This window comes from Sciurus carolinensis, chromosome 2 (assembly GCF_902686445.1).
Source record: "Sciurus carolinensis chromosome 2, mSciCar1.2, whole genome shotgun sequence".
NCBI classification, from domain to species: Eukaryota; Metazoa; Chordata; class Mammalia; order Rodentia; family Sciuridae; genus Sciurus; species Sciurus carolinensis.
In genome coordinates, this window is record NC_062214.1 from 83866606 (window position 1) to 83881313 (window position 14708).

At 33.9% G+C, this 14708-nt stretch overlaps 1 protein-coding gene across 1 annotated transcript in view; it reads left to right on the plus strand.

Annotated features, from left to right (window-relative positions):
- The window catches only part of Myo9a (myosin IXA), a 251023-nt gene that overhangs the window by 167556 nt on the left and 68759 nt on the right, over positions 1-14708 (plus strand). The window contains exons 17-18 of the mRNA XM_047539276.1: positions 5019-5162; positions 6473-6512. Of these exons, the coding sequence (XP_047395232.1) occupies positions 5019-5162; positions 6473-6512 (184 nt within the window). The remainder of the gene's footprint in view (positions 1-5018; positions 5163-6472; positions 6513-14708) is intronic.

Genomic DNA, 14708 nt, shown 5'->3' on the forward strand with positions numbered 1-14708 from the left:
TCAGCCTCCCAAGCTACTGGGATTACAGGTGTGCGCCACTATGTCCGGCTAATATTCACTATTTAAAAATTGTTTTTTTCAAATGTATTCACTTTTAAATCATGTAGAAAAGAAAAGGTGGTATTACAAGTGGAATATTGACTCATAATTTCTCATGTTTTATTGTATTGAGATCTTTATTTCTGCATATGACTTCAAATTACTATCCAGTGTTCTTGTTTACCTTGCAGGATTCCCTTGAACATTTCTTTCTTTTTCTCTCTTTCTTTCCTTTTTTTTTTTTTTTTTTTTTTTTGTTACTAAGGATTGAACCCCAGGGCTCTACAACTGAGCTACATCCCCTGTCCTATTTTTTTTTTGCTTAGGCTATCCCTGAATTTACAATCTTCCTGTCTCAGCCTCCTGAGTCACTGGTTTTACAGGTGAAAGCCACATCACACTGTGTTTCTTATAGGGCAGATATAATGATGGTATCTTAATTTCTCAATTTAAAGAACAGTTTTTCTGAGTATAGTATAGGAGTCTTGTTACCCGTTCCCATTGCCTTCCCAGCTCCAATGTTTCTGATCAGAAATCTAATAATCTTAATGAGGATCCATTGGATGTAATGAATCTCTTTTGTATTACAACTTTTAGGAGTCTCTCTTTGTCTTTAGCTTGTAAAAAATTGGTTATAATATTTCTTGGTGTGAGTCTAAGTTCATCTTTCTTTAAGTTTATTGAGTTTCTTGGATGTTTATATTCATGTCTTTCATCATATTGGTAAGTTTTCAGTCATTATTTCTTCAGATATTCTCTCTGCTACTCTTCCACCCCCATTCTTCTTCTTGAATTACCTCAGTGCCTATGTTCATCTATTTGCTGGTGTCTTACTATTAGGCTTTGTTTTTCTTGAGTCTTTTTCTTTTTGCTCCTCAGACTCAGTATTTTCTCTTGTCCTCTCTTCAAGTTCGATGATTCTTTGTCTCACTGCTCAAATCTACCTTCAGCTCTCTAGTGACACTAATTTTTCATTTCATTTTTGTGTATTTGAGTGCCAGAATTTCCTTTTGGTATCTTTTTTAGGTTCTGTCTTTATTGGTAGTTCCATTTTGTTCATACATTGTTTGACTTTCTGCACAACTCCCTTTAGTATTTTTAGCATGTATAAGACAATTCTTCAAAAGTCTTTTTTCTTTTTTTTTTTAAGTATTTTTATTAGTTGCTGATGAATATTTATTTATTTGTTTGTGGTGCCGAGAATCGAATCCAGTGCCTCACACATGTTAGGCAAGCGCTCTACCACTGAGCCACAGTCTCAGCCCCTAAAAGTCTTTTTTCTATTGTGTTTCCTAAAAGGCCATTTTCAGAGACAGTTTTTGTTGATTTATATATTTTTCCAGGTGGGTCCTGTTTTCCTTTTATAGTGTGTGTGTGTGTGCACATGCATGTGCCTTGTGATTTTTTTTTTTCTTTTGGTTGAAAAGTGAACATTTGACTCTAATAATGCAGTAACTAGAAACCAGATCTCCTTCTTCCTCCCAGACTTTGCTATATTTTGAGGTTGTCTGTTGTGTGCTATCTCTGTGCCCAGATTCAACCCACTGAAGATCTTCTCAGTTGTTTCCTGTGCCTTTTCATGAACATACAGAGTAACTTTCCTCTTTTCTGTATATATGTAAGTCATTTTTTAATGTCTTAGTCTTTAAAGAAGAAGGGGAGAAAATATGCCCATCTTTTCAATCTGAAGTCCCTTCTGATGGAGGGGAAAGGGACTTGCAATAATGTAGAAAGTACAGCATTAGTCTCCTGCTTGTTTATTTTTACCTTTGTGATTAAAGCAGTGGTCAGCAAACTGTTCCCGTATCTTTGGAAGAGGAGTTTTCTTTGTCCACCCTGACTCTAGCATGCTGTTGGCAAACCTGTTCAAAGAGTATTGTATAATTGTGTACAATTGTGTACAATTGCCTATTAGCACCTTAAGTAGCTTCTGTTGTGCTGAGGTGAAATGAACCAAAATTAACTGAAATTTACCATGCAAGCCTTTCCCTGGAAATTGCAAGCCATCAGTAGACTCCAGAGGAACACATTCCAAGATCCCCCAGGAGACACCTGAAATCACAGATAGTATTGGGTTTGCCTTCTACTGTTCCAGTTACTCATGGTGAGCCCAAACCCCAAAATATTAAATGGAAAATTCCAGAAATAGTCGGCATGATGAAATCTTTTATTAACAGTATATTGTTATTATTAACAGTATATTATTATAAATGTTCTATGTTCTTGTTAGTTATAGGTGTATGTATGTGTTTATATATGTATGTATATGTAGGGGATAATGTATATTTAGGCTTTGGTACTATCTGTGATTTCAGGTATCTTCTGGGGGACATCTTAGAATGTATTACTTGTGGATAAGGCAGCTGTTGTATTCATATTAGCTATATTCAGCCAATGCAGTTGTCTGTGTGGGATGGCACAATATTTGTGCTTCCCAGCTGTCATCTTCTCCTAGATATTATTTCTGAACATGATTTTTAACAAGCTCATAGACTTGCATTGAATGGTTGTAACATAATTTATTTTACCTATTTCCAGTTGTTATTTTAGCTTTAGCTTTCTAATTTTTTGCTTAGTTATCATTTTTAGAAAATTTCACACATATTTATTTTCTTCTGCCCTTCTTAATAAGAAACCTTGACCAGAAAGACAGAAAAAAGTATTATTAGGTATAATGTTGGTTGGTTACCTTTTTTTTTTTTTTTTTTTTTTTAAGATGCTCTTTAGCTGTGGTCCTGAGCCTTTGTATGTGAACCCTCCCACCCCCAACTTATCAGAATTTTGTAGGATCTTCACTTGAATCATTTGGCTTGGGTATTTGACCTCCTTGATTGATCTTATATTTTATATATGATTAGTCTGTCTCTTTTGGGTTTTGTTCTCTCCCTCTTTCTTTACCCTTAAATCTCCTATCACTTATAAAGAATCTTGAACTCATCCTTAATTCCCTCTTTCTCATATACTGCACATGTATGTCAACTGTACTCTGAAACGATATCTGAAAAATCTCACCCCTTCTCAGTGCTTCCAGTTTTACACTGCTTCAGAATATTGTTATCTCTTGCATGGTTTATTGAAGTAACCTCTTGAAACAATCTCCTACTTTTTGTCCTTTGCTTTCCAAACTGTATTTAATACAGAATGATTATTTTAGTAAGTGTTTTGCTCAGTATCCTCTTGTTTCTTTCTGATTCCCAGTGAAAGGCAGAAATTCTTACAGGTACAATGTAACAGTCTCTCTTCCTCTATAACTTGGTCTTTTCTTATTCTCTCCCTGCTTGTTCTTTGTTGGCTTACTTAATATATCTCAGACTTACTAAGAGTATACCTATTTCTGGGACTTTGTGTTTGTTCTTCATGCCAACTAAAATGCTCTTCTTCCAAATAACTGTTTGGAAACTTATCAGTGAGGCTTTCCCTAACTACCTTATTTTAAAAGTCTAGCATATTTTATCCTTTGTGTTTAATTTTTCTCCTTACCATCTATTGTTCAACACATAGCATATTTTCTTATGTGCTTATTGTCTCCTCCTACCTGAATGTAAGCCTCTTAATGGTAAGGATTTTAGTTTATTTCTGTTATGTTGCATGTCCATTGCTAGAAAAATAATTGATATGTAGTTGGTGCTAAAGAGTTATTTTAAAACCAGTGAATGAATGTATCCTGCATTTTTGTTTGTGTTATTGCTTATTTAATTTTCAGGAAGCTTTTTGTTATTAAGATTGCTTTCTCAATGTTATTTTTATAGCATATTATTTTACAAATGAAACATTTTCTCTCCTCTTTGATTATTACTGATAGCTCCCACTACCCCGCCAAAAAAAATTAAAATAAAATAAAAAGAAAAAACAACACACATATTTTCCATGCCTGGACTTGTCTTTCTTTAGATTGCTTATGTTTTGATTGTTTTGGTTTCTGTTTCATGCTAAGGATTTTCCTTAGATATCTACTGAATGTTGGTCAACTATTGATAATTAAAATTAAGACACTGGAAAGCTTTTGGGAATCTCTGATCAATTTGGGTGGATGATATCAATTCCTGGAACAATCAGTATTTGTCTGTAGGCTAGTTAGAGTCTCCACAAAAATTTATTTTTTCTTCCTGGTATGTATGATCCCAGTGGTTACTATTCTGTTTGGGTAAGAAGACTAAGAACCTCTGTTTTCAGTATTGCCCTTAACTCTTCTATATAGTATTTTTATCCTTTCTTGTGTGTAGTGCTGCCTAGTTTACAAATTTTCTTTTATGCCCTGCATAGGTAAGGAAGCAACAATCAAAGCCTGAGAAAGCAATATACTTTCCATCTTACAAAGATGAATTGCTGTTGTTGCTTAGTATATTTTCTTCTTTAGTGTTAATTCCTTAAAATTTATGATACTATTGTTTTTATGGGCTTTTGAAAATACCCAAACATGTGTCTGTTCTATCTTTACCTGAAAATTCCTCTGATAATTTTACATGTTTTGTTCATTCCTGTTTCCCCAATGCCTTTAATAGTGTTCAGCCCCTAGCAAAAGCCTAGTAATTTTGGTGGGTATAGGAGTGGTGTATATGTATGTGTGTGTGTCTAAGGTCCCAGGGTGAAAATAGATATTCCATAGAATGATATGACCTATTAGGATTATAAATTCCTATGGTAGCATTTGGAAGTTCTGAGTCTAAGAAAAAGAAAAGCCATTGTAATACCTTATATTATTTATTGATTATTGAATGATAGCAATTATTTCAAGATGTCGGCAACACCTACATGCACATTTGTATGTGAATGTGCCAGAATGCACAGAAACTTCTCTGAACTAGAAAAGCTTAGTCCTAATTGATTGGTGAGCATTCTAATAAAAATCATTTTCTGGTGGTTTAGCATTTTTTTGAATCTTAACTTTAATTTTTATTTTACTTATTTTGGCATTTAAAGGGCATTAATTAGCAGTATCTTAATTCACTAATGTAAAATATGCTATGTATTTTTTACAGTGATACATTTGATATTGCTTGGAATGTCAGAACTGGGATACGCCAGAGCAGACTACCAAGTAGCACCTCCTCACTTGATAAAGATGGGATATTTGCTAATTCAGCTAGCAGTAAACTACTGGAAAGAGCCCATGGAATTCTCACGTCAGTATTGATGAGTAATATGGATTGCTTTGTTATGATTGGTTTATAATTTCTGGTTACAAAAATGGGAAATGGTGAAGTATTATTTTCATGAGTATAATTTTGATAGAAACAAGACACAAAGCATTTAATCAGTATTTAGAACATGAATCTAGTACATTATTACATTGGTGTTTTTACTGTTTCAGTCTTCCTTATCACCAAAAAAATTGTGGTTGAATATATATTCATTATGAATATGATTCTTTATTGTTTTTGACAGACCCCATGTATTAGAGAAAGAAAAAACTGTTAGGTTTTGCTTTTTTTCTTTTTTGTTTCTTTTTGTTTGGTTGGATTTTTTTAGGTTTCCCAGTTGTAACTATAATTATTAACCTTTAAATTCTGAAAGTTTTAGTAGTTGGGCAGGAAATGGTGTTATAAATGATGAATGGCACCATATATAGTGGTATATAACACTTATCCAAGCCTGCCATTCCTCATTACCGTAGAACTGATTTGAGGATACAGATACATAACCATGCATGTTGTACCAGTAAAAAAGTTTTTAGTTACCAGCATTAACAGGCACTTCCAAAGCATATATTTTTTTTGACTACAAGGTAGAGGTGTGAAAGATTTGGATTCCTTACTCCCTAAGTCATTGCTTAATAGTATTAATAGACTAATACAGGTCTTGCTCTACTCCAGAAATGAATAGTAACTCATTTAATTCTCACAACAGCTCTTAAGAGGTAGGTGGTGTTATCATCCTAATTTTACATTATAACATAATGAAACCAAGGCTTATAGAAATTAATTATACCTTAATAGGTGGCATTGGACTTTATTCTCTTTAAAAAGCCACAGAAATGTGAAATGTAAAATAAGATATGACACTGAAGTTTTGAATAAGAAAAAGAACAATTTTTAATTTCTAAAAATGTGAGATCATTTTGCTGAAAAATGTTCTTTGAAAGATTCATGAAATTTAGGCATTTCATTTAAAATCTTGAAATGACAGAAATCTTTTGTAGGTATAGAAAAGCATATGCCCTACTTAATCCAAGGAAATGAAACTATAGTTTAGAGTATACCATATTGCATTCATCAAACTTAAATCCGTTTATATACCTATTTTTCAAAGCAGGTATCTCCTTCCCCCTTTTCCTTTCTTACCCTTCTTAAAAGCACCTGCTTCACTGAACTAGGTAATATTTTCATATAGAGGTTCTATAGTCTTAGGAATGGGTAATACATTACTTGAGCAGAGACATTGAAATCATTCACCTCTACCGTAGTTTTTTCTAACAAGTACCTTATCTCTGTAGGAGAAACAAAAACTTCAAATCCAAGCCTGCTCTTCCGAAGGTGAGTTTTATGAAAAAATGTTTTTATTTTTTTAGTGCCCTTCTACATACTGTTTTTTATTACTCATGACAGCAACCATTATGAATCAAAGATAAGGAATACCTTATTTCTAGATAGGGATTGTGTGCACTTAACTGAATCCAGTTTAGAAATAACATTGGCTTCTATGAAATGGCCAAGCCTAAAGGTTCAGGTATTGTTTTAGGCAGTTGTTACTATGAGCAAAATACCTGAGAAGAACAACTTAAGGAGGAAACATTTATTTTAGGCTCATGATTTCAGAGGTTTATTGTTGGCTACTCCATTATTCTAGGCCTTAGGTGAGGTAGCACATCATGGTGGAAGGGTGTGGTAGAAGAAGGCTGCTCAGTTTATGACAACCAGGAAGCAGAGAAAGAAATTAAGGAGCCAGGAACAAGATTTAATCCTCAAGGACATTCTCATAGTGACCTACTTTCCTCTACCCTCCCTTCACCTGCCTAAAATACCACCTGGTAATCCATTCAGATTATGAATCCATCAAATGAATCCACAGATGACTCTTATAATCAAATCATTCATCTCTGAACATTCCTGCATTGTCTAATACAGTAATTTGGGGGGGGGATACCTCATATCTAAACTGCAGCAGACTTATAATTATTTGTGATCAATACCACTTTCTAATTTTTTTTTTTATTGTAAACAAATGGGATACATGTTGTTTCTCTGTTTGTACATGGAGTAAAGGCATACCATTTGTGTAATCATAAATTTACATAGGGTAATGTTGGTTGATTCATTCTGTTATTTTTTCCCTTCCCCCCTACCCCTCCCACCCCTCTTTTCCCTCTATACAGTCCTTCTTTCCTCCATTCTTGCCACCCTCCCTAACCCTAACTCTAACCCTAACACTAACCCCTCCCACGCCCCATTATGTGTCATCATCCACTTATCAGCAATATCATTCTTCCTTTGGTTTTTTGAGATTGGCTTATCTCACTTAGCATGATGTTCTCCAATTTCATCCATTTGCCTACAAATGCCATAATTTTATCATTCTTTATGGATGAGTAATATTCCATTGTATATATATACCACAGTTTCTTCATCCATTCATCAATTGAAGGGCATCTAGGTTGGTTCCACAATCTGGCTATTGTGAATTGAGCAGCTGTGAACATTGATGTGGCTGTATCTCTGTAGTATGCTGATGGTAAGTCCCTTGGGTATAGGCCAAGGAGTGAGATAGCGGGGTCAAATGGTGCTTCCATTCCCAGTTTACTAAGGAATCTCCATACTGCTTTCCAGAGTGGCTGCACTAATTTGCAACCCCACCAGCAATATATGTATGAGTGTACCTTTTTCCCCACATCCTTGCCAACACCTGTTTTTGCTTGTATTCTTGATAATCGCCATTCTAATTGGGGTGAGATGGAATCTTAGGGTGGTTTTGATTTGCATTTCTCTTATTACTAGAGATGTTGAACATTTTTTCATGTTTGTTGATTGCTTGTATATCTTCTTCTGTGAAGTGTCTGTTCATTTCCTTAGCCCATTTGTCGGTTATTTGCATTCTTGGTGTTGAGTTTTTTGAGTTCTTTATAGATTCTGGAGATTAGTGCTCTATCTGGAGTATGATTGGCAAAGATTTTCTCCCACTCTTTAGGCTCTTTCTTCACATTGCTGATAGTTTCCTTTGCTGAGAGAAAGCTTTTTAGTTTGAATCTATCCCAGTTATTGATTCTTGCTTTTATTTCTTGTGCTATGGGAGTCCTGTTGAGGAAGTCTGGTCCTAAACCGACAAGTTGAAGATCTGGACCTATTTTTCTTCTATAAGATGCAGGGTCTCTGGTTTGATTCCGAGGTCCTTAATTCATTTTGAGTTTAGATTTGTGCACAGTGAGAGATATGGGTTTAGTTTCATTCTGTTGCATATGGATTTCCAATTTTCCCAGCACCATTTGTTGAAGAGGCTATCTTTTCTCCATTGCATATTTTTGGCCCCTTTGTCTAGTATGAGAAAATTGTATTTATTTGGGTTTGTGTCCGTGTCCTCTATTCTGTACCATTGATCCACCTTTCTATTTTGGTACCAATACCATGCCATTTTTGTTACTATTGCTTTGTAGTATAGTTGAAGTTCTGGTATTGCAATACCCCCAGCTTCATTTTTCCTGCGAAGGATTGCTTTAGCTATTCTGGGTTTCTTATTCTTCCAGATGAATTTCATAATTGCTTGTCGAGCTGGCCTTCTATGGACTAAGACTTCTGAAACTGTGAGCCCTCAAATAGACCTTTCTTCCTCTATAATTGTGCTAGTCAGATCATTTAGTCACAGTAGCAAAAAGACTGACTAAAACACTCCCCTTGTAAATTTTTATAATTATTCAGGCTCAAAACAATTTTATTGTCTGTTTTAGTACTATTTAACATCATCAGAAATATCTTAGTCTATTCAGGCTACTATAACAAAATACCCTAGACTGGTTAATTTATAAGCAAAAAATTTATTGCTCACAATGGGCTAGAAAGTTCAAGATCAAAGGGCTATAAGATTTGGTGTCTAATGATGACCTGTTCTTCATGAATGACACCCTAACATGGTGGAAGGGGTGAATAAGTTCCCTTGGAACTCTTTTATAGGAGCACTAATTTTGTTCATGAGAGTGGAGACTTCATGACTTAATCACCTCCAAAAATCCCACCTCTTCATTGTATCACATTGTGAATTAGGTTTTAATATATAAATTTTAGAGCTGTCAGACATTCAGACCACAGCAGGCAATATCTTATTAGTCTTTACCTGTATAAGAACATTACACAGAATAATAAATAATTATTGAAAACGATGTTCTGATGAGTTAATTTTAATGAACTGAGCAGTGACAATGGAATTGAGAAAGGAATAAAGTAGATAATTAACGGAAGCTCTAAGAATGGATTTAATTTTCTTTTTCTCCTTAGATCAATGACCCTTTCTCTTTTATCACTTTCATAAATTTAGTAACACTTGAGTTAAATTACTCTTTAATATCCTTAAAGTCTACACTTGTATGAAGTTTATCTCCAGCATTTAGAATGATAGCTGTCCTGTAGTAATCATTGTGACTATTTGGTGATTGGTCAGGTTATTGTGAGTTTTATGAGCAGAGGTCTGATCTCCAGTTACTGAGGAAAGAATTGTTTAAAATTCACTAGTAGGTAACCATTAGTTAATTCATTTAAACTAATATTTTTGAATACCTACTAAGTACCAGACTCTACAAATTGAGAGTACAGAGTGTTTGGGACAATACAGTGAGAGACCTTGCTGACTCTAAGCTTTTGTTCTGGAGAAGAAAAAGATAATATACAAATAAATAAATGGAAAGATAAATTAGATAGTTTGATATTATTTGCAGTGAGGACAGTGAAACGACCTAGTCGACAGAGGTAGGCAACTGTTTTGGTACTTAAGCAAAAACATCCAAGAAAATTATATTTAAGCTGTAAGCAGAAAGCCAGGTAAAACTAAGCCTCGTGAATGGTCTGGCTATGGAGCACTCCAAGCAAATGAAAAGGTTGGAAAGACTCCAAGGCAGGAATTAATGTGCTTTAAAAAAATATTTTTACAAAAAACTCCTTAACATTAAAGATACTGTTTTAGTTATTTTATTTTCTGTAGTCTACATGTGTTTTTTCACACAGTGACACTTAGTAATTAATTATGCTATATAATTAATTATTATAGCAATTATAACTTTAAATATAGATTTTTTAGATTGTAAAAGTGAACATTTATTTCTAAGGTCATTTTTCTCTCCACCCACCCCAAGTTGTATCTTTTCTCTCTCTTTTTTTGATTGCTAGGCAAAGGACCGAGTTACATCTACAGCCCCTTCAATAGTATTTTAAATTTCCAGGGGATCATTTTAGGCTTTCAGTACTTTTTTTTTTTTTTTAAGTATTTTAGCTGTAGATAGACACAATACCTTTATTTTATTTTACTCACTTTTATGTGGTGCTGAGGGTTGAACCCAGTGCCTTACACGTGCCAGGGAAGTGCTCTACCACTGAACAACAACCCCAGCCCCCTGATTTGTTTTTAGTTAAGGATAACCTATATATTCTTCTAGTTGAATCCTTTTTTTTCTTTTTTTTTTTTTAGTTTAATTTGACCAGTACATAAAATTTGTGCAATACAGTGAATTTGCTTGTGAGAATTAAAGATGCTAATAATGTTAAAATCCTCCAAAGTTTATCACATATGCCATTTTACACATATATTGTTACTTTATATGACTTTTTTTATTTTGGCAGTACTAGGGATTGAACTCATGCTTTAGTGTGCTACCACTAAGCTAACATTCCCAGCCCTTTACATGACTTTTTTTTTTTTTTTTTTTTTTTTTAAGTGTTCGTCATGTTCGCAACTATTTTTTCATGTTAGTAAATACAGGTTTATATCTTTATGAGGTTATATGAAGAAGTATACTTTATTTAAAGCCTGTGTCTTTTTTCATAATTTTTCACTATGTTTTCAAGTACATTGCCTTAGAAATCTTATTTGTTAATCTTTTTGGGATAAATACCCAGAAGTGAACTTGCTTACCAGGAAGGTTTTACTAATTAATATTCTCAATAATTGTGCCTGTATATGTCCATTTCTGCCACATTGTCATGAACACTGACTTTTGATAGTCCTTACTCTGCCAGTTTGATTTGTTCAAAATCTCTTTAAAAATAAAACATTTATTTGAATACAAGTGAGATTGAATAATTGTCTTCGTGTTACTTGCCATTTTTACTTTGAGAATTGTTTGTTCAGGTCTTCTCATTTTTTTGTGTTATGTATGTTTGTAAACATTTTTAAAGTTCTTTATATATAGATAATAATTCTTTGACACTTGTTGGGAATAATGTCTAAAATGTGTGCTTTTTTGCTATTTGAGAGTTTCTATGTTTTGATGTTTATATTGTCAAAATTAGTATTTTATGAATTTGTCATTTTTAATTCAATCTTGTGATTTTCATAATATAAGGTCTTTACTATTTTTTAAGTGACATTGTATTTTTCCTTTTACATTTAAGTAGATACATTTTTCCATTTATAAACCATACTACTATAAATATGGTATGGTTTTTAAAATATGATTTGCTAAAATACCCAAATGCTTCTTTTTTTTTTTTTTTTTGTGGTGCTGGGGATTTGAACCCAGGGCCTTGTACTTGCAAGGCAAGCACTCTACCAACTGAGCTATATCCCCAGCCCCCCAAATGCTTCTTTTAGTATCCTATTTTATTTAGATTTAATTGCTTCATATGTAACATCTATTTTTCTGATTATATTATAGGTTAGCTCATTGGGGTAGTGGTCAGATAAAGGACTGTCTGTGTGTCTGTCTGTCTCTTTCTCTCTCTCATGGCCTTGGGGTTTTATTTAGTTTATTGTCACAATGAGACGTGATTCAATTGGTAACAGTAATCACTATAGATATTTTAAGTAGAAAGGGACTTAATTCATATATTTAGTATGTTATAAAATCATTATAAATCTTAAAATTTCAGAGTATAAAAACAACATTCCAAAGCTGTGATCATAAAACTTAGATCGGAAACCTGTGCTTCTAGGCACATACCACCTATGGGATTTGGAAGAAACTGTTAACTGTTTCTTCAGGGATAAACAGTGATTATTTACAAGTAATTGTAGTGACAATACAGATGACCTGTACTGTGCTTCTAAACACTCAAAAAATTAGTGTTTAGAGGCTGGGACTACAGAAAACGAAAGTACCTTTACGTGCCTTTTTTGCCAGCAGAAACAGATTTAATGGCCAGAGCCTCTGCTTCAGTTGTACCTTCCCAGTCTCACATGTGGATATTTGATTGACAATCTTAAATCATATCCAGAACTCCAGATGCGGTAGAGTCTGGGAATTTTTGGTGTTTAATTTTTAGTTTCTTAACTTTTGGAGGAAGGAAGGAGGAGATGGAATGGATTTTTAAATTTTCCAATTTTATCACAGTCATGAGGTAGGATAAATGATTGTTTGGATGGGAAATTAAGAAAACTGGCTGAACGTCAAACAAATCCTTCTCAATTCCAGAAATCAAATAGACCACAACACAATAATACTAGGCGATTTTAACACACCTCTCTCACCACTGGATAGATCTTCCAAACAAAAATTGAATAAAGAAACCATAGATCTCAATATCAACCATTTAGACTTAACGGACATATATAGAATATACCATCCAACAAAGAATGAATATACTTTTTGTCAGCAGCACATGGATCCTTCTCTAAAAGACCATATTTTATGCCAAAAAGCTACTATTAGCAAATACAAGAAGATAGAGATACTACCTTGTATTCTATCAGATCATAATGGATTGAAGTTAGAAATAAATGATGGAATAAAAAACAGAAACTTCTCCAATACCTGGAGATTAAATAATACGCTATTATATGATGAATGGATAACAGAAGACATCAGGAGGGAAATAAAAAAATTCTTAGAAGTAAACGAGAACAAAGACCCATCATATCAAAATCTCTGGGACACTATGAAAGCAGTACTTAGAGGAAGATTTATTTCATGGAGCCCATTCAACAAAAGAAGTAAAAATCAACAAATAAACGACTTAATACTACAACTCAAAGCCCTAGAAAAAGAAGAACAGACCAACACCAAAAGTAGTAGAAGTCAGGAAATAGTTAAAATTAGAGCGGAAATCAACGAAATTGAAACAAAAGAAATAATCGGAAAAATTGACAAAATAAAAAGTTGATTCTTTGAAAAAATAAACAAAATTGATAAACCCTTAGCCACACTAACAAAGAGAAAGAGGGAGAAAACTTAAATTACTAAAATTCAGAATGAACAAGGAAATATCACGACAGACACGAGTGAAATATGAAACATAATTAGAAGCTATTTGAAAATCTATATTCCAACAAAACAGAAAACCTCGAAGACATCAACAAGTTTCTAGAGACATATGAATTACCTAAACTGAATCGGGAGGACATACACAACTTAAATAAATCAATTTCAAGCAATGAAATAGAAGAGGTCATCAAAAGCCTACCACCAAGAAAAGTCCAGGACCAGATGGGTTCTCAGTCAAGTTCTACAAAACCTTTAAAGAAGAGCTCATTCCAATACTCCTCAAAGTATTCCATGAAATAGAAGAGGAGGGAACCCTCCCAAACTCGTTCTATGAAGCCAATATCACCCTGATACCTAAACCAGACAGAGACACATCGAGGAAAGAAAATTTCAGACCAATATCCTTAATGAACATCGACGCAAAAATTCTCAACAAAATTTTAGCAAATCGCATACAAAAATATATTAAAAAGATAGTGTACCACGATCAAGCGGGTTTTATCCCAGGGATGTAAGGTTGGTTCAACATCCGGAAATCAATAAATGCCATTCACCATATCAACAGACTTAAAGTTAAGAATCACATGATTATTTCGATAGATGCAGAAAAAGCATTCGATAAAATACAGCATCCCTTCATGCTCAAAACACTAGAAAAAATTGGGGTAGTGGGAACATTCCTTAACATTGTAAAGGCCATCTATGCTAAGCCCATGGCCAATATCATTTAAATGGTGAAAAACTGAAAGCATTCCCCCTAAAATCTGGAACAAGGCAGGGATGCCCTCTTTCACCACTTCTATTCAACATCGTCCTTGAGACTCTAGCCAGAGGAATTAGACAAACCAAAGAAATTAAAGGGATACGAATTGGAAAAGAACTCAAACTATCCCTGTTCGCTGATGACATGATTATATATTTAGAGGAACCTGGAAATTCCACCAGAAAACTTTTAGAACTCATAAGTGAATTCAGTAAAGTAGCAGGTTACAAGATCAATGCTCATAAACCCAATGCATTTTTATACATAAGTGATGAATCTTCAGAAAGAGAAGTGAGGAAAACTACCCCATTCACAATAGCATCGAAAAAAATAAAATACTTGGGAATCAATCTCACAAAAGAGGTGAAAGACCTCTACAATGAGAACTACAGAACACTAAAGAAAGAAATTAAAGAAAACCTTAGAAGATGGAAAGATCTCCCATGTTCCTGGATAGGCAGAATTAATATTGTCAAAATGGCCATACTACCAAAAGTGCTATACAGATGCAATGCAATTCCAATTAAAATCCCAATGACGTACCTTACAGAAATAGAGCAAGCAATTATGAAA